General features: G+C 44.4%; 1 protein-coding gene across 1 annotated transcript; it reads left to right on the forward strand.

Annotated features, from left to right (window-relative positions):
- On the forward strand, positions 1-23,417 carry LOC121633861 (E3 UFM1-protein ligase 1-like). The gene is made up of 19 exons (XM_041976157.1): positions 1-227; positions 410-555; positions 2,708-2,736; positions 2,823-2,920; positions 3,219-3,333; positions 3,421-3,551; positions 8,709-8,767; positions 8,857-9,003; positions 10,164-10,339; positions 10,438-10,617; positions 10,711-10,837; positions 12,783-12,905; positions 13,126-13,246; positions 13,341-13,507; positions 13,834-13,964; positions 14,551-14,631; positions 15,561-15,646; positions 15,722-15,902; positions 22,640-23,417. The coding sequence occupies exons 1-19, from the start codon at positions 151-153 to the stop codon at positions 22,829-22,831; spliced, it is 2,367 nt and encodes a 788-aa protein (XP_041832091.1). The 5' UTR covers positions 1-150; the 3' UTR covers positions 22,832-23,417.
- The last annotated feature ends 1,359 nt before the right edge of the window (positions 23,418-24,776 follow it).

Here is a 24,776-nt window from a genome sequence, read left to right on the forward strand (position 1 = left end):
TGGCTCTCCGTTTACGTCGCTGTATGTTGACGTGTTCTTTAGCTTCTTCCTCGTTAGCCACCTAGCAGTTAGCTGTCGGTCCTTGCGAGTGTGCGGTCCAAGAAAGAACTGACAGCTGGCTGGCTTCGCTGACAGTTTTAACCCGTGACCATGGCGGCCGACTGGGAAGAGATTCGCCGGCTCGCCGCTGATTTCCAGAAAGCTCAGTTTGCAGACACCGTTCAAAGGTAAAAGCAGTTAGCATTAAAGCTAACACTAGCAAACTTTGATTGGCCAAGTTGTCTTCTCCCTGCAAACAGCAGTGTTTAGTGATGCCAAAACAACCAATAAGTAATATCTTGTTCTTTTTAAATAAGTTTATTATTTCTAATTTTTATTTATTTATTGACACTTGTAATGTTTCCCACAGGTTGTCTGAGAGAAACTGCATTGAAATTATTGCCAAACTGGTTCAAGACAAGAAGCTGGATGTAGTGCACACACTCGATGGAAAGGAGTACATCACCCCGGCTCAGATCACCAGGGAAATCCGAGATGAGCTCTATGTTCATGGAGGTCCGTTTAACAGAGAAACGGGGATTAAAATGATTTAAGTATGGTTTGGACCTCCTGGCTCTCCGTTATGACCACCCTGGATCTGGTCATAACCTATGGTCTGTCCACTGGTGTGTTGGCCAGGCTGTGTCAGACAACAAGTGTGTGATATTAAACACACGGTGAGAACTGTGAGGAAGCGATACATTATTCCTGAAGTGGCTGCAAATTTTATCGACATTTTAAACCAAGCTGCTGCTCAGATTTTACCTGCTTCATGTGATTTTATTTTAACATCAAACTGAAGTCAGTCACTGATGCTGCAGCTCCACTTTATAATAATAATAATAATAATACATTTTATTTTAAAAAAAGCGCCTTATCAAAGCACCCAAGGACACTGTACAAACATAAGACATTAACTTAAAACAAAAACCAAACAAAGATCCAAACAAAGAAATGAGAAACCTCAAAAGAAACTGCAGGAGAGCAGAGAGGAAATGGAGGAAACCAAAATGAGCTTTTCATTTAAAAAATTTTAAGGAATAACTTAAAATTTAAAATAAGACAGTTGAACAGACCAGATCACTCCAGTTTCCGATCTTATTTCAGACAATAAAAACAATCCCAAATTCCTTTTTAAAACAATCGATTCTTTAATAAACACAGTTTTTAACGAGTCCTCCCTGACAGCATCAGATGCTGCGTGTGAGGACTTTGCAGACCACTTCAGAAGTATAATCAGTGCTATTAGATTTAGTCTTTCTTTAAAAAATTTTTTGTTTTAACATACCTGAACCTGTTTTTGTCCTGGTTGATGCAAAGATGCTTGGTCGAGTTTTCTCCTAACTTAACACAACAACCTGCCTTTTAGATCCAATCATTTTATGGTTTCTTTCAGCGTGGTAAACTACTCCCTTCAGATGGGCGTCTTCCCATCTGCCTGTAAAACTGCAGTGGTGAGGCCCCTTCTGAAGAAGAGTAATAATTTAGACCCAAACAGTCTTGATAACTACCATCCTATATATAAGTAAAATTATAGAAGAAGTTGTCTTTATTCAGTTGCACAAGTTTTAATACAATATTTTAGAAAAATATCAATCTGGTTGCTCAAAGTTAAGCTGGCAGAGAATTTCCTACAGCTCAACCAGGACAAACCTGAAGTTTTGATTATCGGTCCTGAAGACAGGAGATCATGTGATCAAAATGACAACATTTTAATCCTTGTCGGTGTGTGAGAAATCAGGGTGTCCTTTTCGACTCTGAGCTGGATTTTATTTTACTCATTAGAAATGTCACAAAGAGGATTTTATCATCTTAAACGTCACCAGTCGCCCGTTCCTCTCTCTGCCAGCACCGAGATGCTGATTCATGCTTTTATTTCTACTTAATTAGATTACTGTAATCTTTTAACTGAATTGTTATCTTACCTTGTTTAGGCTACTTTATTTTATTGATTTTTATTATTTAAACTTTATTTTACTTATGTACTTATTTAAAAAAAAAATTGTCCACCTGTTTTTGTAATTTCTGTTTTTTATGACTTTGTTTTGCTAAGGCACATTGATTTTATGAGCTTCTTCAGTAAAACGTTCATACTTATCATTCTTATTCGTTTTTTTTTTTTTAAAGGTGTATTCAGTTTTCAACTTCTAACATTTTTAACTCCAGTATATCCTCATGGGGACCCTCCACGCTGGGGCAGGACCGTTGCCTGCTTGGTCTGCAGGGTTGTTGCCATGGGGTTGGCTGTGGTCTGGGTGGCTAGGGACCCTGCATTGCAACCCAAATGGCTGTGGTGTGGCCCCCGGCCGGCTCAGACCTGGGCTGTCCCCATGGTGGCAGCCTCTGTGGTCATGGTTGCTCCTGTGAACAGATTCCCACGATATTGTTTCGTCATAGTAGTGAGGGAGGATTGCTTTGTGTGTGGGTGTGTGAGAGAGAGATGGCTGTGGATTTTTAGTTGCTGTTTTATATTCTTTCCTATTTGCAAACATTGTTTTGTGTCCATTGGATTATGTAGAACACTTTGTGCTACTTATGTATGAAAAGTGCTTTATAAATAAAAATGGATTCTTAAAAGTCAGTCAGGTTCAGTAGAAGTGAAGTAGCAGCTGTAGTGGATTATAAAATAGAAGTAACCCTGAATAAATGCTGTCATGTTGTTTCATAGGAAGAATCAACATTGTGGACCTCCAGCAGGTGCGTGTCAGTACTCTGAACATCTGTTCCGAGTCTCTCATGTTTCCTGCTGTGGTTGATGACACAAACTTGGAATTTCCTTTCAGATCCTCAATGTGGATTGGGTCCACATTGAAAACAGAGCAAACGATATTGCAAAGTCTGACAGAGGGACTCAGCTTATTCTGGGACAGCTGATCGATGCGTGAGTATTAGGATTCACCAGCGCTGGAGCTCGCAGTGATTCCCACTTTTCAAATGTAGTTCAGGCATATTTTATATGATAGCTTCAGTTTGCAGTTTTGGGATGGTTGCAACTGTCATCATAAAGATGCACTCCATAACCTGGGGAGTTGGATATATGAAGTTAAATTCATAATTTTGTTAGACTTTTGTGCTAGATTCAGTCTCGCGTAGGAGACGATGCAACTTTAAGGCATACCAGGGTTTAAAAAAGTCTCAAATGAAATATTCACCCGCTGATCTTCTTGTGTTGTCTGCAGCACGTATCTGGACCGTTTAGCTGAAGAGGTGAATGACAAGCTGCAGGAGGCTGGTTTGATCAGTATTGCAGAATTGTGTAAAAGTTACGACCTCCCAGGAGACTTCTTAACTGTGGTGAGTCGGTCTTCATCGTGACTTCATCCCTTTTTCAGTCTCAGAGCTAAACCTCATTAAAAAAGTCTGTTTTCTCACCTGTCTCAGGAGTTGTCCAGGCGTCTCGGAAAGCTCATCCAGGGAGAAATGGACCAGTACAACAGAGGTGTCATATTTACCCCTGCATTTGTCTCCCGTCACAAAGCCAGAATACGAGGGCTCTTCAGTGCAGTCACAAGGTAAACCCATTTCAGATCTGTTGGCCCTCAGCAAGAAGATATCTTGAAAGATGTGCAGACCTGAAAATACTGTTCACTGCAAGAAATTTGTGCATGTCAAGGTTTGGGGTGTTGCTTTAAAATGTGAGAGAACTTGACAGTTGTAGAGACCTAAAGAACTCTGTCATCATGTCCAGACTAGACCCAGAGGCGCCGGGGTGCGTGCCCCAGTAATATTTATTTCTACTCAGGGTTTTTTTTCCTCTTCAGACAGTAACAGTAGGATGTTTTAACTTACCTGACATGTTTCGGCTGTCACTTGTAGCCTTCCTCAGAAACGTCCGTTTTCCGTAGGTGTGACCATGACCCCACCATGTGGTGGTCTCTGGAGTAGGGAATCCCAGGTGTGTGATAGCATGTATGCCCCCTCGTCCCAGGAGTTGCTAACCCAGAACAGGAGAATTAGAAATCAGCCATATTGGATCCCTGCAGGAGGAACAGCCACATCATGGACGGGGACAGCCCAAGGATTGTTGGGAAAACAAATTCAAACGTTGGATAAAGGAGGCAATCGAGATCAGGAAGCAGACTAGCAACTCCTTAAACTGGGACGACGGGGTGTACATGCTATGTACATGGTAAAGACAAAACCGCCTATGTAATGAAATTTGGCTCGACTCCCTACATCTTTAACTCACCGTGGCCGATGTCAACAGAGGCGGTTTTACTTTGATGTTTGACCAAACCCTCAACCAAAGAACTAAAACGTAGTTTGGTGAGGTCTCATCTGTTGGAGCAAGAAGTGAGACCTTTCTGTCCTGTAGACCCACAGAGAGCAGACTGGAGGCATTTCTCCATGGTGTCCTGAGCCAACGCTTCAGCAGCTACGGAAGTTTTGCCAGAAACTGCTACTTGTTTCCCACGGACAAGCAGCAGTAGAAAGAGCATTGTCTGTAAACACAGAGGTGGAGACCTGCAATAGGCAGGAAGACACAGTGATTGCCCAGCGATTGGTTTGTGATTATGTCCGTGTCTGTGGGGAAGTTCTCAAAGTCCCCATCTCAAAGGAACTACTTGCCTCTGCTGCATCAGCAAGGTCCTGATACAGAGTACATCTAAATGAGCAAAAGATGAAGAAAATCACTGATGCCCAGGCACAGAAGCGAAAGGCTGCAGAAGAAGCCAGAGAGGAGGTTAGGAAGAAGAAGCAAGCTCTGCTGCAGGTGTCCAGCAGCCTACATGCTGATAAGCTGCAGAAGAAGCGGAACCTTGATGATCCCGCTCATCAACAAATCCAACACACCGAGGAAGAGAAACAAAGAAAAAATGTGCAAATTAGAACAAGTGGAAGCTGAGCTGGACGCAAAGACAGACGAACTCACATCTGTTCCATCATTGTGGAAGAAGTAGTATCACAGTTCACTCATTCAGTTTGCTGTAAGGTGTAAGGTATTTGTAAGGTGGTTCCATGCTTTATTACATTTCATGAATCTAAGGTCTTAAATTTGATCAAAGCAGCATTAAAACGCTCTTAAAGGTCTTAAAGTTTGGCTTCTTTAATGCTACAGATATCCCGATGTATTAATTTAGTGCATAAACTAGAAAAACAAAGTTCTCAGCGAGTATCATCAATCAGAAAGGTGTCCACCCTGCATGTCATAGATCCAGAATAGAAGAAGTTCACAGTCCAGCAGGAGGTCAAATACAAACATGACCTGATGGATATTTATTGGACAATAAATTTCACCACCATTTTTAACAACACATCTGTTTTAACACATTTCCAGCTAATCTCTTTTGTGAAAATAAAGACGAATAAAGACTGGACATTTGACTTTTTTATGCTGGTTTTAAAAGTAAAACCTCAAATTCAGGTGAGGTGACTTTATTTACCACAACAAGCTGATATGCAGAGGGACAGTGAACATTAACACCCCTCTTTATAGCTGGATTTATACTCGCGCGGCATCTGTGCTCGGTAGAGTCAAGCGTAGGGTTACGCTGCTGTGTTGCACTTTCTCTTCTGCAGTTTAACAAGAAGCGAGTATAAATCCAGCTTAAGTAGTCAAATGCAAACTGAACCATTATTTACTACTTGGATAATTAAGCAATGCAACTATAGTTTAACTTGTATTTTTCCTGTATGGTTAGTATATTGTGTTTTATTTTAACTTCATATTTATTTGTGGTTCTGTACTGCTGCTGGAACTCATCATTTCTCTGAGGGAACCTGCCCAAAGAGATCAGTACAGTTTATCTAATGTAACCAATTAAAAATATATTCATACTTTTTATTAGTTGAAACAAGAATTAACATATTGCATAACATACTCCACCCAGCAATGACAGCCACACAGTACACAATAAAGCCGAAAGAGAAACAACAAAAAAACAAGCAAAAAACCCCCATTGTTTCCACATCGGCTACAAGAAGCACCGTCCACATCCCATTACATGTACCACATAGAGGTGGTGGAAGGTAAACAGGCACATAATACAACGTACAGCCCCAGTTCCAAAAACGTTGGGACGATGTGTAAAATGTAAATAAAAACAGAATGCAATGATGTGCAAATCGCATAAACACACATTTTATTCCAAATAAACAAATAAAACTGACATTTTGCCATTTCATAGAAAATATGAGCTGACTTTGAATTCACTGGCAGCAACACATGTCAAAAGACATGGAAGAGGAGCAACAAAAGGCTGGAAAAGTACCTGGTACAAACCAGAAACACCTGGAGGAGCATTGGACAACTAACCAGGTTACCTGGCAACAGGTCAGAAACATGACTGGTATAAAAGGAGCATTTCAGAGAGGCAGAGTCTCTCAGATGGAAAGATGGACAGAGCTTCACCAATCTGAGACAAACTGGATCTAAAACTTTGGAACAATTTCAGAAAAATGTTCCTAAACAGAAATTTGTAAAGGCTTTGAAACTCCCATCTACAGTGTATAATATAAAAATGTTTAGAGAATCAGGAGGAATCTCTGTGTGCCTGGGACAAGGCTGGATGCTGGTCATCGTCTGCATTAAAAGCAGACATGGTTCTCTGCTGGAAACCACTGCATGGACTCGGGAAGACTTCCAGAAACCACTGTCTGTGAACACAGTTCACCCTGAAACCCACAAATGCAGGTTAAAGCTCCATCATGCAGAGAAGAAGCCAGATGTGAACAAGATCCAGAACCATCTTCTCTGGACCAAAGCTCATTTAAAATGGTCTGAGGCAAATGTCTAGAAGTTTTAGACCAACATCTGCTCCCATCCAGACAACGTCTCTTTCAGGGAAGACCTTGCAGATTTCAGCAAGACGAGGCTGAACCACATCCTGCATCCATCACAGCAGCATGGCTTCACAGGAGAAGAGTCCGGCTGCTGAACTGGCCTGCCTGCAGTCCAGACCTTTCACCAGTACACAACATCTGGAGCATCATGGAAGCAGAAATCCAGCAACCAAGGTCCAGGACTGTAGAGCAGCTAGAATCCTGCATCAGACCAGAATGGGACAACATTCCTCTCCTAAAACTCCAGCAACTGGTCTCCTCACTTCCCAGATGTTTCCAGACATGTTAGAAGAAGAGATGCTACACCATGCTGAACACCACCCTGGAACTACTTTTTACACCGTGCTGAACATCACCCTGGAACTACTTTTTACACCATGCTGAACATCACCCTGGAACTACTTTTTACACCATGCTGAACATCACCCTGGAACTACTTTTTAAACCATGAAGAACATCACCCTGGAACTACTTTTTACACCGTGCTGAACATCACCCTGGAACTACTTTTTACACCATGCTGAACACCACCCTGGAACTACTTTTTACACCGTGCTGAACATCACCCTGGAACTACTTTTTACACCATGCTGAACATCACCCTGGAACTACTTTTTAAACCATGAAGAACATCACCCTGGAACTACTTTTTACACCGTGCTGAACATCACCCTGGAACTACTTTTTACACCATGCTGAACACCACCCTGGAACTACTTTTTACACCGTGCTGAACATCACCCTGGAACTACTTTTTACACCATGCTGAACATCACCCTGGAACTACTTTTTACACCATGCTGAACACCACCCTGGAACTACTTTTTACACCGTGCTGAACATCACCCTGGAACTACTTTTTACACCATGCCGAACATCACCCTGGAACTACTTTTTACACCATGCTGAACACCACCCTGGAACTACTTTTTACACCGTGCTGAACACCACCCTGGAACTACTTTTTACACCATGCTGAACACCACCCTGGAACTACTTTTTACACTGTGCTGAACACCACCCTGGAACTACTTTTTACACCGTGCTGAACATCACCCTGGAACTACTTTTTACACCATGCTGAACACCACCCTGGAACTACTTTTTACACCGTGCTGAACATCACCCTGGAACTACTTTTTACACCATGCTGAACACCACCCTGGAACTACTTTTTACACCGTGCTAAACATCACCCTGGAACTACTTTTTACACCGTGCTGAACATCACCCTGGAACTACTTTTTACAGATGTGTTGCTGCATCAGATTCACTATCAGCTCATATTTTCCATCACATGGTGAAACGTCTCAGTCTTAAATCAACATTGATTTATAATCTGACTAGATTATTAATTCTCTATTTATGTTTTACTTTAGTTTGATAGCACATTTTTATTATTATTATTATTATTGTTGTTATTATTATTGTTGTTGTTGTTGTTTATTCTAAAGCCTTACATCTAGCAACACCCCTGATCAGACCAGACCTGCTCAAACATTAGGGCTTATAGGATGGACCTGGACAGCTGTGGTGTGAGGACAGGCAAACACTGGACTGTAGAGAAGACAATGGATGCTTTTTAAAGTCCCAAATCAAGATTTGCAGGACTTAAATGGTCTGATGTGAGAATCTGTTAGCTGGATACCAGTCACCTCTGGAGGGCTTAGATGGGTCCTGGCCTTGCTGTGTTATTTTGTTTTGAATGTGACCATCAGCCTGTACGCTGTTTTATTTTCAGGAGAAAAACACCAAGACTAACAAACATGGACTTTGTCATTAATGGATGAAACGCTGATATAAATAAAGATTTCACACCACATGTGCTGTATTTATTGTTGGTCTTATTCTCAGCCTTGAATATCCTGCTTTTCTTTGTCCTGCAGGCCGACGCCTGTCAGCAGCATGATGGGAAAGTTTGCTTTTCAGGAACATCTTTTGTACTGTAAGAAGAACCGTCCTCTTTGTTTTTATCACAGATGGATAAAACACACCACACTGTACTGAAATATTAGATGTTTTCCTCGTTGCCAGCTGTCTTGGAAGAGTTGGTGAACACTGGACGTCTGAAAGGAAGTGTGGTTGGTGGCCGACAGGACAAAGCAGTTTACATCCCCGATATCTACGCCAAAACACAGAACGCCTGGGTGGACGCTTTCCTCCAGCAAAATGGGTATTTAGGTATGTTTTTTTTGTTTGTTTTTTTTCTCTTTAACATAGTGAGAGCTTTGAGGAAATTATATTAAAGGGGATACATGGGGATATAACACTGCACTGATCAATCAGAACAATAAAGCAACACAGAGAAACGCCACCCAGTAAGAATTCATAGAAATCCAGTAATGACAAACTTACCTGCAAGGTGCAGCCATGATGTACCTTCCAAGGATTTCTCTGAATCCTGCACATTTAGCAGTTGTGGGAAATTCCTGCAAACATTTCCCTTCATGAGGTTCAGTTGTGTTCTTGCAGCGTGTCTCTAACATGTGCAGACAGGTCTGAGTGGTGGGAACATCGTTGCTCCCGGATGTCCAGTCCTGAAGCAAGCAGGGTACACTTTGGTTTCATAGCAACATCATACTGGTCACCAGCCTCTACTGGAAGTCTGTTTCTGCCTCAACATTTTTCCGATAATTCTTGGATTAAGGGATAATCCCAGGTCTCCAAACTTCCCACATTTTCTCCAGCAAAACTTCAGTCAAGGTTTTCAGAAGTGTAGGGATGACTAGAAGGGTATGAAGTTTCTGGTTGTTCATTTCCAGTTGAATTCTTTCCACATTTGGCTGTTGAGTCTCTTTAGCAAGTTGCACAGAGATCTTCCCAAATATCGTCTTCTAATAGTTTCCAGTTGCACTTCTCGTTTTCCTTTGGTGTACAGTGTATTTTGTGTAGCCTGCATCTTGTGTAGATGTTTGAAACATGTTTCTTATTTGGACATGAGTCGCTTTTGTTGTTGCTTTTTTCTGTTGCAGGCTGCACAACGTCACTGATACTGATGCTTTCTGTTGCTGCTTCCTCAGCATCCAGTAAACTCAGCTCATGTTATACAGTAATGTGGAAATGACATCATTTAAAAGTCTAAAAGGCAATTTACAACATAAATCACATTTGTGCATGCTCACCACATCTTGTGTTCCTGATAGATGAATACATGAGCATTCATATGGGAGTTTTCATTTCAGATTGGAGCTGAGTTGCTTAGCGCTCAGTTATTGGCACTTCTAAGAGATGTTTAAATTCGTCTGAATTAAAACCCTGTTGCAGATTTTTGTTGCAGATCTGTCCCGAGACATGTAAAGGAAAATTCCTTTAGTGGAACTGATATTTTCTTCCTTCTGCAGAGTTTGATGCGTTAGTGAGACTCGGGATCCCTGATCCTTCCAGCTACATTAAGAAGCGCTTTAAATCCAACAAGCTGCTGTTCCTCAGAGGAGCATGTGTTGGTCAGACTCTGGTGGACCAGGTGGAGGCTACTGTGGAGGAGGCTGTTAACTCGGCCACGTGGGCTGACCTTCAGGTCAGCACAGCTCTTTTCGTGTAAACCCATTTTTGTTTTCTTTAAATAAGCTGCAGGTTTGGTCATGTTCTCACGGGCTCTCGCCCTGTTTGCTTTAGCCCATTCTGCCCACTTGCCTGTCGATGGAGGACGTTGGGATGCTCATCAACCAGGCCATGAGGAACACTAATATCCAGTCCTCTGCCAGGATGATTGGAGGCACCGCTGTAGTCAGTGAGAAGTTCATCAGTAACTGTCTGTCTTTATTTGACGAGGCCATGCAGCAGAAGGCTCAAAAGGTGCAGCTTTCTATGTTAGAATGAAGAAGAATAAAACACCAGTGTGGATCTGAAGGTGTAATGTTTATATATCTTTAACAATGTTCTCATCAGGAGGTCAAGAACAATCCGGTGTTTCTTGTTACTGAAGAGGATCTGAAGCAAGCATCCGTTATGATGGAGAGCTCAGGACTTTCCAAAAAGGAGAAGAGAGAAGCAGAGCGGAGGAAGAAGGCTGCAGGTTTGTTCCAGTGCACACTGATTTTTCCTGTTCCTGACAAAAGACAACACACATTAATAGCCTCATGATGAAAAATTACTAGCTAGGCAGCGTCTAACAGGATCAAGTCTTTTTTGCTCTGTGAAGGTTTTATTTGAAGGATTAAGTTAATAACTTTAGCTCAGAGAAATATGCTCAAATGACCACAATGTCATGAGGGAGAGAACAGGAAGTTTCACTATATGCAGAGGATGTTTTTTCATTTACAACCATTCCTTGGAGATAAATTCTGTTTCTCACTGTTTGGTGAGACGTTAAATGGAAGAAAAGGTAAGCCGTTTCCCGTCAGCATAGCAGCTGACTGACAGGTCTCAAAGACCTCAGCCTTTCAGGGTTTCATCCCATCTCAGATATTTGAAGTGTTCACAGAACTTTTCAGGGAAAATTATTTTAACCCCAGAATGCCAGAAAATGGCCTTTCATTCAGTAGTTGGACACATTAATATAGTCTAAATGACCATTCTTTCTAAATTTATGTTAATTTTTCGATTGCATCACAAAATGTATTAAAAACTATTTCACAGTATTTCACAATATTTTTTCTTCCAAATCTTTGTTTTTTTCTTCTGGATTATTCACCTTTTCTTGGACCTCAGTTATATGCTCTGTTGTTGAGATTCTCGTTTCTACCTGTGTGTCTCTTTCTGCACAGGCCGTAACGTCTCTCCTTACGTTTTCAGTCGCGGTCTTCTGGGTTTTCATCCAGATAGCTGGCAGTATTACTGTTAAAGTTGTTCCGGATTCCTCAGTTGCAGCGGCAGTATCCCTTTCAAACTGCTCCTCGACGCTAGGACCAGCTGCCATAGTCCTACCGTTAGCAGTTACTCTGAGCTGGTGTTAGGTTAGACTGCTGTGTCTGGCCACGATGTGTCTTTTATTGTGGCAGTGGTTTTCTCTAAACTCTAAGATTAAACTTTACATTAGAAGTAGGGCTGCAACTAATGACTATTCTGATGGATGAATATTCACCGACTATTAAAACGACTAGTCGACCAATCGGATTATGTATATCATGAATATTATAAAAGGCTCCTATTTTACTTTCAGCTTTGAAATTTTGCATGAGGTTGTTCTGTAAGTCCGACGTGCCTCCTCTTTAAATGTTCGAGCATTGCTGATGTACTTCATGGTACGCAAGGTTTACAAATCTCACATGTACTTAATTTATTTTGTAAGTTTAATGTGAAGTTATTTCAGACTTTTGACGTCCTCTGCCGTCGTTTTGTTCCCTGCTTGGCCGCCATATTTTTCCCCTGGTGGACTTTATTGCGCATGTGCAGCTCTCAGCAGAGATAAGAGAATAAGACGATGTCTCTCTTAGTAGGTTTTTTTTTTGTTGTTGTTCTTTTTTGCTGACATTAGTCGATGGGTAAATTTGTTGCCAACTATTTTTTATTGTCAACATCCTGTGACAAAACGTTTTCTGCTTGTGGCATATGTCAGTTTTCTAAAGAATAATGTCCAGAAACAGGAATCTGGCTCTTTTTTTTTCTGAGGCTTACCATAAACTACACTAATAGACTAATTTGGAGCCGACGTTACAGTTTCATCCCTTGCAGCTACGAAGCCAAAATAGTTGCAGAAAAGCACAGAAGTGCCATTGACAACGACAGAGGGAAAGCATTTGGAGAAACAAAATCAGTTAAATGATGAGTAGTTGAGAGCACAAGGTCTCCGTTCAGCAGTTGTTTTTTTTTCTTTGCATTCGTGTATTTCACATTTTTTTTCTCCCATCTTTAATTGCCACATGCTTCAATTCCGGCATGGTGCCAGATTACCATCACCCCTGCAACTGGCAGTACTTCACCTGTTCTTAAGTTATATCTGAAAACCTGCCTCAACAGCGAGTTTAAACTTGTGGTCTGAGCTGTGTGATGGTCTTCATCATGCTGTCTGTGTCCCACAGAGGGCAGTGGAAGTGTGAAAGCAGGAGGAGGAGGAAACGCCCGAGAGATCCGCATTCGTAAAACCAAGAAGAAGGGGAGGAGAGACGAAGAAAGCGATGACGAAACCGGACCTTCACAGCAAAGTATGCAATGGGCCACAGAGCCATTTCATCTTCACAAGGACATAATGTCTCTGTGTGCACATTAAAGCTGCTCAGTGAGGCCTTCTGTCGTAACGAGAGAGTAATGGATGCTCGGCAGGGAACTTCTCCTCTGGGTTGTTAGGCTTTGTTCTTTGTGGAAGACAAAGGTATCTGAAGTATCCCAGTGAGACTAATTAGCTTGTATTTTACTTTTGCCAAGATCGCAGCAAACAGATTGAAGCTCCATTTATGACCCAGGAGGAGATATTCTCAGTTTTAGAGGAGAGGGTGAGTGACTGCCCAGAAGAAATCCTCTCTGAGCTGGCAGAGCAGTTAGTGAGGTAACACACAGCTTCCTGTCTGAAGTCTGTTTTCTGTTCCTGACACTTTTCCAAAACAAACACGCAGCAATCGGTCCTGTCAACGTCTCCGCAGGCCTCTGGCTAAAACCTATCAGGAGGTGCTGCGGACGGTGTTCATGTCATCCACCAGCTCTCCGTCAGGGACCAATAAGAAGAAGAGCATGAAGGACCTCCAGGAGGAGATCTCCAACCTGTACAGCAACGTCCGACTGTTTGAAAAAAGCACCAAGTTCTTCTCTGGTAAATTCTCCTCCGTCTACTTTATTTACTAACTAAAGTTTGTTTTTAACACTTTAAAGTCTGAGCCAAGAACAAACAGGGAGAAAATTCACATTTTTTTATCTGAACTCTTCATGTGTTGTTTCACAAACGTAAAAAATAATGAATAAAAAGGTTTGTATATTTACTGTTTATTATCATGTGATATCTAAATGATTGTAGTGCACTATTGTATTATTAATGCGTCCACCAGGGTGCAGCAGACAAATATCAGATTATGTTAAACAGGTTTTGAGCCATATGTCATTAAAGGGTTAAAAACAAAATGTTTTTCCAATGTTGTGCAGATGAGACGCAGGTCAACATCATCAAGCATGTCCTGAAGACTGTGTGTACCGACGTCACCAACATCCTGGTCAACTTCTTGGCTGCTGACCTGATGATGTCCGTGGAGAATGCCAGCACCATCACCACCGAGGTCTGTTTCTGCATCTCCTCTCAGCAGCCTGAAAGCTCAGGTCATGTTTCCAACCCCAAGTCAGAGAAGGGTGGAGCAGTGAGGAATGTGACTTGTTTCTATGCAGATTGAGAGGATTCAGGATCTGGATCATTGTGATCCAGGATCACAATGATCCAGATCCTGAATCCAGAAAGTAGCAGGTGACACGTAACCAAGCGGCAACCTGTAAAATGTGAAGCCTGTGTGGAAGTGCAAAGCATTGCAGTTCCCCCCACGTCCACTAGGGGCTCCAAAACAGAGCAAATCCCCATAGACTCCCATGTTAAAAAGACCAACTTCACAGCAGAAATAAACATGTTAAAAGCCTGGTACAAAAAAACATTTTAGGATTAAAAGGTTAAGTTTACCTTCATGACAACTGTGAGGGGGGTGAATTTTTTTCTAACTCATCCGTTTGTAAATAAAAGTCCAATCAGATGTAAGAACTTCTGCATGCTTTTCTGTACTCAGTGTTGTAGATGAACTGATCTCCGTGTCATGGCTGAAGTGATTTGTAGCTGATGTTGACTGAAAAGTGTTGAATGTCTCTGATTTGCCATCTCAGGTCAGACTGAAGATTTTGGGAAAACTGTCCGAGGAGACCAGAGGACCTCTGATGAAGCTGCACAGCTCCCTGAACGGAAAAGTAAGCTTAGCTTTCCGGCAGTAAGACTTTATCTGTGTAAAGCTCAACTTTCTCAGCTCCGCTAACATAATTACCGCATTTGGACTCTTTTTAAGACTCGAATACCATTATTCTGAAACTACCAGAGCAGTTACAATCAGTCATTTTGACCCCTACAATTAAACCTTAATGAGTTCCCTTTATAAGTTTACAGCTAAGCTACTGCCATGTTTAATTCTAGCTAAATAATGCATACCTTCCAACTCTCACACACTGGCCGTAAAACTCACGCATTTGAGTGGCTTCTCACGCTGTCACGCCAAATCTCCCATATCTCATGCTCAAATACACGTCAAGAGCAATGCCGGCTAATCGGGAGGTTCGGGAGGATTCCCGGTGGGCTGCATTCGCACCGGTGTGCCGGTGAAACAAATAAATGTATGTAAGAACAGGTCTATGCTTTTACCTAAGAAATGATATGAGAAGAATAAATAATAGTGATGTGCAGATCAATGCTGAAAGACACATTCCATATTAATTCTCCTAAGAGCACACACTTGGGGAAAAACAGGATTTTCAGGAAAAAGAGAGATGATATTAATACGAACCCCAACCAGTAGAACATGTTGTGTCATTGTGAAAAAAACTTCCACGTTCTGAAACCCATCCAGATAAATAAGGTGCCAGTCTGCTGCCAGCGTGTAGCAGTCAGTGTGGAAAGTCCTTCATTCCAGCCGAGCGGGACGCTTTAGTTCCCTCAGATTAGTTACCTATAGACACAAAGTAGACCCTGTCTTTTAGATAGGACTCAAACCTTAGCTGCAACCAGTTAACAATAAATAATATTTTCATTTGGAACTAACCTGTTTTTTTATTTCTTCATCCTCAGCATAACCAGATAACGGTTGGCAACCATCGAGACTTTCTGAAACATCTTCTGTTTGTTTCAGATGCTTGAAGACTTTCTGTCAAACCTGGAGTCGTGTGCTGAAGTGTGTGGATTCATGCTGAAGAAGGGCGACAAGAAGAAGGAGAGGTAATGAAAATGTTTTTACTAAGTTTCTGCCGTGCTGCAGTTAGAAGGTAACGGTGTGGGCGTGCTTTCATCCAGACAGGCTCTGTTCCTGCACCGCCAGGCTCTCACCGAGCAGCTGAAGGACACGGAGGATCCAGCTCTGGTCCTCCACCTGACCAGCGTGCTGCTGTTTCAGGCCAGCACCCACTGCATGCTGCACGCCCCGGGCCGCTGCGTGCCTCAGGTCATCGGCACGCTCACGGGCCGGATACCCACAGTAGGTCTGACACTTGTCACCGTGTCTACTGCCAGAAACCGCAGCGACACACAACTTCCTGGTGTTGTAGGATCATCATGAGGTGTCTTAGATGAAGCTTTGTCTGACCGTGTTGTGTTAAAACAAATGAAAGTATGAAGTGACACATCTCATGTGAACCCAGAAGAAGCTGAAAAGTAAACATGAACCTCAGCATCTGGTTAGATGTACATTTCCATTCAGTGTTAAAATCTAAGGTAACAGATGTGTTTGTGCTTCATGGTGGTTTAAACGCTTTGTCTCATGACCTCTTAGGCCCCAAGAGTCTTTTTGTGGTTTCTGCTTGAAGAGGACATGATCCAAAAATAGTTGAATTTCTCTCTATAGTTCCAAACTCTGTGTAAACCATCCTGGTATCAAAATAAAGCCACCACTTCTGAGATTTAATCAGAGGTGGAAGCATCACTGCAGGTACCTCTGTGTTAGAGTAGATGATGATGGAGCACGGGAAAAATGAAGGATATTTTCTCTCCAAATTCATTTTTACATTTTATAGTGTATAACCCTTTGGAAATGTGCTGCAGGAGACAAAAACCTCCATAAAAGCATGAAACCAACATGTAGACGAGGTTATCTGGTCAAAGGTTCGTGGAGCTTAAGTGAAACGAAGCAAAGTTCCAGAGGTCTTCAGTCAGGTCCTCATCCTCCGATGACTTCAGGGCCTGACTGGGACACAAAGTCAGGCCAGGAGTTACACTCACTCAGGCCACCCCAGCACATATACTGCATGCATATGCTCACACTTGTGCAAGTGTACATACACACACATGGACTTAATAATCCCTAAAGCTCATTGTTCTAGACCAATAATCACATAAAACTACAAATCACTAGTCCAGTGTTTCTCTCTTCTCGTCAAGAGGTTCGATACAAAAGTCAAAGCAGGACTCTTATATTAATGATGATCTTCTGTTGAGATAAATAACATGCAAGTTTACCGTAGTACATTTAATACACCAACAGCAATATTCACTACAAAAACATGAAGTGGTCAACAGCAAGTTCACCTGAAAACTAAAAAGTCTTCTCAGCTTAGAGACTGTCCAACTTTAGGAGGGGTTCCCAAACTTTATCATGCAGCAGCCCACCGGTGGAGAAATGTTTGGCTCAGCAGGACCCACCAAATATTTCATGCAGGAAAATAAGCCGTGTCATTACCATGGGAACAGAAACACATCCACACACACTCCACATGGAGTTTTAACTAAAACCTCAGACATCAACATTTTACCCAACAAGCATAAAATGCTGCAGCCACATTATTTACATCCAGATTAACACACTGATTAAATCAAAAGGTCCCTCATCAGCATTTAACCTGGACTAAAGAAATGTTCACACTCTCACAGTGGTGCAACACATGGACAGGGACAGATGTGGACAGGGACAGGTGTGGACAGTATATGTGGACAGGGACAGGTGTGAACAGGGACAGATGTGGACAGGGACAGGTGTGGACAGTATATGTGGACAGGGACAGGTGTGAACAGGGACAGATGTGGACAGGGACAGGTGTGGGCAGGGACAGATGTGGACAGTATATGTGGCCAGGGAAAGATGTGGACAGGGACAGATGTGGACAGTATATGTGGACAGGGACAGGTGAGGACAGGGACAGGTGTGGGCAGGGACAGATGTGGACAGTATATGTGGACAGGGACAGGTGTGGGCAGGGACAGATGTGGACAGTATATGTGGACAGGGACAGGTGTGGACAGTACATGTGGACAGGGACAGGTGTGGACAGGGACAGGTGTGGACAGTATATGTGGACAGGGACAGGTGTGGACAGTATATGTGGACAGGGACAGGTGTGGACAGGGACAGATGTGGACAGGGACAGGTGTGGGCAGGGACAGATGTGGACAGTATATGTGGACAGGGACAGGTGTGGGCAGGGACAGATGTGGACAGTATATGTGGACAGGGACAGGTGTGGGCAGGGACAGGTGTGGACAGGGACAGATGTGGACAGTATATGTGGACAGGGACAGGTGTGGACAGTATATGTGGACAGGGACAGGTGTGGACAGGGACAGATGTGGACAGGGACAGGTGTGGGCAGGGACAGGTGTGGACAGTATATGTGGACAGGGACAGGTGTGGGCAGGGACAGATGTGGACAGTATATGTGGACAGGGACAGGTGTGGACAGGGACAAGTGAGGACAGGGACAGATGTGGACAGTATATGTGGACAGGGACAGGTGTGGACAGTATATGTGGACAGGGACAGGTGTGGGCAGGGACAGGTGTGGACAGGGACAGATGTGGACAGTATATGTGGACAGGGACAGGTGTGGACAGTATATGTGGACAGGGACAAGTGTGGACAGGGGCAGATATGGACAGTATATGTGGACAGGGACAGGTGTGGACAGGGACAGATGTGGACAGGGACAGGTGTGGGCAGGGACAGATGTGGACAGGGACAGGTGTGGACAGTATATGTGGACAGGGACAGGTGTGGGCAGGGACAGATGTGGACAGTATATGTGGACAGGGACAGGTGTGGACAGGGACAGGTGATGACAGGGACAGATGTGGACAGTATATGTGGACAGGGACAGGTGTGGACAGTATATGTGGACAGGGACAGGTGTGGGCAGGGACAGATGTGGACAGTATATGTGGACAGGGACAGGTGAGGACAGGGACAGGTGTGGGCAGGGACAGATGTGGACAGTATATGTGGACAGGGACAGGTGAGGACAGGGACAGATGTGGACAGTATATGTGGACAGGGACAGATGTGGACAGGGACAGGTGAGGACAGGGACAGGTGTGGGCAGTATATGTGGACAGGGACAGGTGAGGACAGGGACAGATGTGGACAGTATATGTGGACAGGGACAGGTGAGGACAGGGACAGGTGTGGGCAGTATATGTGGACAGGGACAGGGGTGGACAGGGACAGGTGAGGACAGGGACAGATGTGGGCAGGGACAGATGTGGACAGGGACAGGTGAGGACAGGGACAGGTGTGGGCAGTATATGTGGACAGGGACAGGGGTGGACAGGGACAGGTGAGGACAGGGACAGATGTGGACAGTATATGTGGACAGGGACAGGTGAGGACAGGGACAGGTGTGGGCAGTATATGTGGACAGGGACAGATGTGGACAGGGACAGATGTGGACAGTATATGTGGACAGGGACAGGTGTGGGCAGGGACAGATGTGGACAGGGACAGATGTGGACAGTATATGTGGACAGGGACAGGTGAGGACAGGGACAGGTGTGGGCAGTATATGTGGACAGGGACAGGTGTGGACAGGGACAGATGTGGACAGGGACAGATGTGGACAGTATATGTGGACAGGGACAGGTGAGGACAGGGACAGGTGAGGACAGGGACAGGTGTGGGCAGGGACAGATGTGGAAAGGGACAGATGTGGACAGTATATGTGGACAGGGACAGGTGAGGACAGGGACAGGTGTGGACAGGGACAGATGTGGACAGGGACAGGTGTGGACAGTATATGTGGACAGGGACAGGTGTGGACAGTATATGTGGACAGGGACAGGTGTGAACAGGGACAGATGTGGACAGGGACAGGTGTGGGCAGGGACAGATGTGGACAGTATATGTGGCCAGGGAAAGATGTGGACAGGGACAGATGTGGACAGTATATGAGGACAGGGACAGGTGTGGGCAGGGACAGATGTGGACAGTATATGTGGACAGGGACAGGTGTGGGCAGGGACAGATGTGGACAGTATATGTGGACAGGGACAGGTGTGGACAGTACATGTGGACAGGGACAGGTGTGGACAGTATATGTGGACAGGGACAGGTGTGGACAGTATATGTGGACAGGGACAGGTGTGGACAGGGACAGGTGTGGGCAGGGACAGATGTGGACAGTATATGTGGACAGGGACAGGTGTGGGCAGGGACAGATGTGGACAGTATATGTGGACAGGGACAGGTGTGGGCAGGGACAGGTGTGGACAGGGACAGATGTGGACAGTATATGTGGACAGGGACAGGTGTGGACAGTATATGTGGACAGGGACAGGTGTGGACAGGGGCAGATATGGACAGTATATGTGGACAGGGACAGGTGTGGACAGGGACAGATGTGGACAGGGACAGGTGTGGGCAGGGACAGATGTGGACAGGGACAGGTGTGGACAGGGACAGGTGTGGGCAGGGACAGATGTGGACAGTATATGTGGACAGGGACAGGTGTGGACAGGGACAGGTGAGGACAGGGACAGATGTGGACAGTATATGTGGACAGGGACAGGTGTGGACAGTATATGTGGACAGGGACAGGTGTGGGCAGGGACAGATGTGGACAGTATATGTGGACAGGGACAGGTGAGGACAGGGACAGGTGTGGGCAGGGACAGATGTGGACAGTATATGTGGACAGGGACAGGTGAGGACAGGGACAGATGTGGACAGTATATGTGGACAGGGACAGGTGAGGACAGGGACAGGTGTGGACAGGGACAGGTGTGGACAGTATATGTGGACAGGGACAGGTGTGGGCAGGGACAGATGTGGACAGTATATGTGGACAGGGACAGGTGTGGACAGGGACAGGTGAGGACAGGGACAGGTGTGGGCAGTATATGTGGACAGGGACAGGTGAGGACAGGGACAGATGTGGACAGTATATGTGGACAGGGACAGGTGAGGACAGGGACAGGTGTGGGCAGTATATGTGGACAGGGACAGGGGTGGACAGGGACAGGTGAGGACAGGGACAGATGTGGACAGGGACAGGTGAGGACAGGGACAGGTGTGGGCAGTATATGTGGACAGGGACAGGGGTGGACAGGGACAGGTGAGGACAGGGACAGATGTGGACAGGGACAGGTGAGGACAGGGACAGGTGTGGGCAGTATATGTGGACAGGGACAGGTGTGGACAGGGACAGATGTGGACAGTATATGTGGACAGGGACAGGTGTGGGCAGGGACAGGTGTGGGCAGGGACAGATGTGGACAGGGACAGATGTGGACAGGGACAGATGTGGACAGTATATGTGGACAGGGACAGGTGAGGACAGGGACAGGTGTGGGCAGTATATGTGGACAGGGACAGGTGTGGACAGGGACAGATGTGGACAGGGACAGATGTGGACAGTATATGTGGACAGGGACAGGTGAGGACAGGGACAGGTGAGGACAGGGACAGGTGTGGGCAGGGACAGATGTGGACAGGGACAGATGTGGACAGTATATGTGGACAGGGACAGGTGAGGACAGGGACAGGTGTGGGCAGTATATGTGGACAGGGACAGGTGTGGACAGGGACAGATGTGGACAGTATATGTGGACAGGGACAGGTGTGGGCAGGGACAGATGTGGACAGTATATGTGGACAGGGACAGGTGTGGGCAGGGACAGCCAAAGTATTAAAATATCCACCTGTCAGTTTAATACAACACAAAGAATTGTTTTATTTTATCCAGGTTATACCAGGAAAGCCCAAACATGAGCTGGTGTATCTAAACGGAAGCATATCCATGTGCAGCTGATGTGGTTTAATAATAAAACAAACCAGTGCAACGTTTCCAGTAGAATGAAGTTTAGACAGGAGGTAGCAGCCTCCCAGCTCATTATTACAGCTACATAAAAGACTCATAGAGAATCTCAACCAGGGATCATCATGTTTTCTTCAGATAAACGTTTCCCCAAACAACACGCTTATATAGTATAAAGTAGAAGATATGGTAAAATGGCTGCTGTAATGTGAGGGGCTTACTCTGTTCAGAGCTACTGTAGCTGTGTCCCAATTCAGGGTCTGCACACTTCTAAGTGCGCAGACTACGTAGGCTACAGAGTGTCCTCCGTAGGGTACACACTTCGAAGTCTGCTTAACGTTGGTGAAATGGGACAGCCTACCTAGTCTACAAGAATTTCCCATAGCAACAACACAGGACGTTGAATCACTTAAACCTCAGAAATTACTCGTAGGAAACGTCAGTAGACGCTGAACACGGAGCGGCAACACCAACAGTAAAAAAAAAAGAAAAACAAAAGAAAGAAAAACGGCTTTGTTGTTTTCCAGCTGGTACACACTTCATTAACCCCTTGAAAGTAATTGAATATCAAATATTACCGAATGTCACCATTTAACAAACATGCTTTAAATGTACTTGATTTTGTAACGTATATACTAAAGTGTAGTTAAAACCTACTTTTTTTAAAATAAAACTTTATTTAAACTTAATACGACTCTTCTGAGGTTGCTGATTCACCACCGTCCTGAATTGTGGGAGAAAAGAGGCCGTGAAGGATGCATCACCAGCATCCTTCGTTTGAGGCCAAACGAAGTGCGGATTCGAAGGGTGGATTCGGAGGGTCCTTCAAATTCTGTGAATTGGGACAGTACTTCGCGCACCGCGATGACGTATGTGGCCGACGAATCCGCACTTCGAAGTGTGCAGACCCTGAATTGGGACACACATCTCATGTGAAGCCAGCAGAAGCTGAAAGATGAACATGGCCGACTGCAGATTGCGTGACACAGTAAACAAACGTCAGCATCTTGTTAGATGTAGAAACAGATGCACATTTCCATCAAACATTAAATGTTGAAATCTTCCATAACAGATGCGTCTCAGCTTCATTGTGCTCTAAACGCTTCATCTCAGGATGGTTTAGACCAGTTTTCTGCTCCGTCTGCTGCAGAGTTGATGTGAAAATCACTTGTTAAACAGTGTTTGCTTTATTTTGCAGGAGCAGCAGCAGCTGCTGTCGTCCTATCAGAGCCTGGTGGTGAAGCAGCTGGTGAGCCAGGGCAGGAAGCAGGAGGAGGCCGGGGAGCGGGACGAGGAGGCCCAGAGCGTCCGCTCACAGCTCACAGCCCTGACTCCTCGGGTGAAGGAGCTGGTGTTGTCCCAGAGGAGGACGTCTGTCAGTGAGGACTGAATGTCACATCACAGTCTTACATGTTCAAAGTTTGGGATAATCCATGTGAGAATGATTTTAAGTTATTAAAGGAAATTCCTTCGTGGGATGTCAGAATATGCTTCCAGTTAATTTTTGTAATAAACTTTTACTGCAAATATTTAAAAGAAATGAACTTTTCACAAGTTACGTCCTGCAGGATGGACTGAATTAACCCGACACATTAACTCCGACACAGTAACACATATCTGACTCGGACTCTTGTGTAGTAACTTCACGTCTCAGCTTTCTGTACAGACCAGGATTAAACATACAGCCCTGGTAGTTGTGCGGAAATACTTGATTTATTTTGATTATGTCATGTCAGACAGGAGGCAGAGAAAAGAGGCCTCGTGATGAAGAGCTTAAAAACAGAATGGACACGAGGGAATGTACAGTACATGTAATTTCATACCTTCTAGATGTGAATAAACAGAAATGATTGGACTGATGAGCCTGTGCTGCTTTCAAGGCCTCATGGAGTTCCATGATTTATCAGGTGACTGTAACTTCTTGTTTCAACACATGGGGGCAGCAAAGACCAACAAACAGCTGCCCACTCCATGCCAACGTAAAACACAGAACTGTACACGGTAGACACAACAGTCCAGTCTTCTTTAGTTCAAAGCTTTAAATCAAATCAAATCAAAAACTTTATTTATATAGCACCTTTCATACATTAAAAATAGCAACTCAAGGTGCTTTACAGAGAATAAAATCCCCCAGAACCCCAACCCAAGAGCAGCAAGCCCACCTCCCACCCCTTCCCATCAAACACACACACACAACACAGAGGGTAAAAGCAAGTTAAAAGGACCAAGTTAAAAGGACCAAGGAAACGCTGTCATACATTCTGGGGTCTAGTGGTGTGGGGAAACACTGAGATAAAAACTGCAAAACCAAATCTAAAACAATCTAAAAACCAACCCTGGGTATAAAAGTAATATTGCTAAGACCCATAAAATAAGAGAACCCGTGAAATAAGAGAATCAGAATGATAAAACAAATACATAAATGATAAATAAATAGAAGCTGAATACAGCCTGTGTGTTAAGACTAAAGAAATGAATAAATACAATAGTAATAATAAAAGTAATGATTAAAATGCTAAACTAAAAAGGTGGGTCTTGAGTCTGTTTTTAAAAATATCCACACTAGGTGCTCCCCTCCTCAGGCAGGCTGTTCCACATACGAGGGCCGTAGAAATAAAAGGAGGACTCACCGTGGGTTTTTGTTTTTACTCTGGGAACAGTTAAAAGGCCAGTACCAGAGGACCTGAGGGGTCTCCTGGGCTCATAAGATAGGAGCAAATCAGATAAATAAGGTGGGCTAAGACCATTAAGAGACTTAAAAACCAATAAAAGAATCTTAAAATCAATTCTGAAGCTGACGGGGAGCCAGTGCAGAGACTTTAAAATTGGTGTAATGTGGGCCCTCTTTCTGGTCTTTGCCAACAGACGTGCAGCTGCGTTCTGTACAAGCTGCAGCTGGTTCAGGTACTTCTTTGGAAGACCAGAAAGAAGAGCATTGCAGTAGGCTGCATCCATGATGAGAATCTCCCGTTCCACCACATCCCAAAGCTGCTCTACTGGACTGAGATCTGGTGGCTGTGGAGGCCGTTGGAGTCCAGTGAACTCATGGTCATGTCCTAGAAAGCAGGTGGAGATGATCTGAGCTTTGTAACATGGTGCATTATCCTGCTGGAAGTAGCATCAGAAGATGCTCCACTGTGGTCATAAAGGGATGGACATGGTCAGCAACAATACTCAGGTAGGCTGTGCTGGTTAAACCAGGCCACGTTGGTACTAAGGGGCCCAAAGTGGGCCAAGAAAACCTCCTCCCACCATTACACCAGCAGCAGCCTGAAGCGTTGATCCAAGGCAGGATGGATCCATGTTTTCATGATGTTTCCAGCAGATTCTGAGCC

This window comes from Melanotaenia boesemani, chromosome 22 (assembly GCF_017639745.1).
Source record: "Melanotaenia boesemani isolate fMelBoe1 chromosome 22, fMelBoe1.pri, whole genome shotgun sequence".
Lineage (NCBI taxonomy): Eukaryota > Metazoa > Chordata > Actinopteri > Atheriniformes > Melanotaeniidae > Melanotaenia > Melanotaenia boesemani.

Bases quoted from the DNA above. Each gene is read 5' to 3' on its own strand.
- LOC121633861 (XM_041976157.1), top strand. From the start codon at position 151: ATGGCGGCCGACTGGGAAGAGATTCGCCGGCTCGCCGCTGATTTCCAG. The intron at 2,921-3,218 runs GTGAGTATTAGG...TGTTGTCTGCAG, and splicing joins CTGGGACAGCTGATCGATGC to CACGTATCTGGACCGTTTAG. The intron at 10,838-12,782 runs GTTTGTTCCAGT...TGTGTCCCACAG, and splicing joins GCGGAGGAAGAAGGCTGCAG to AGGGCAGTGGAAGTGTGAAA.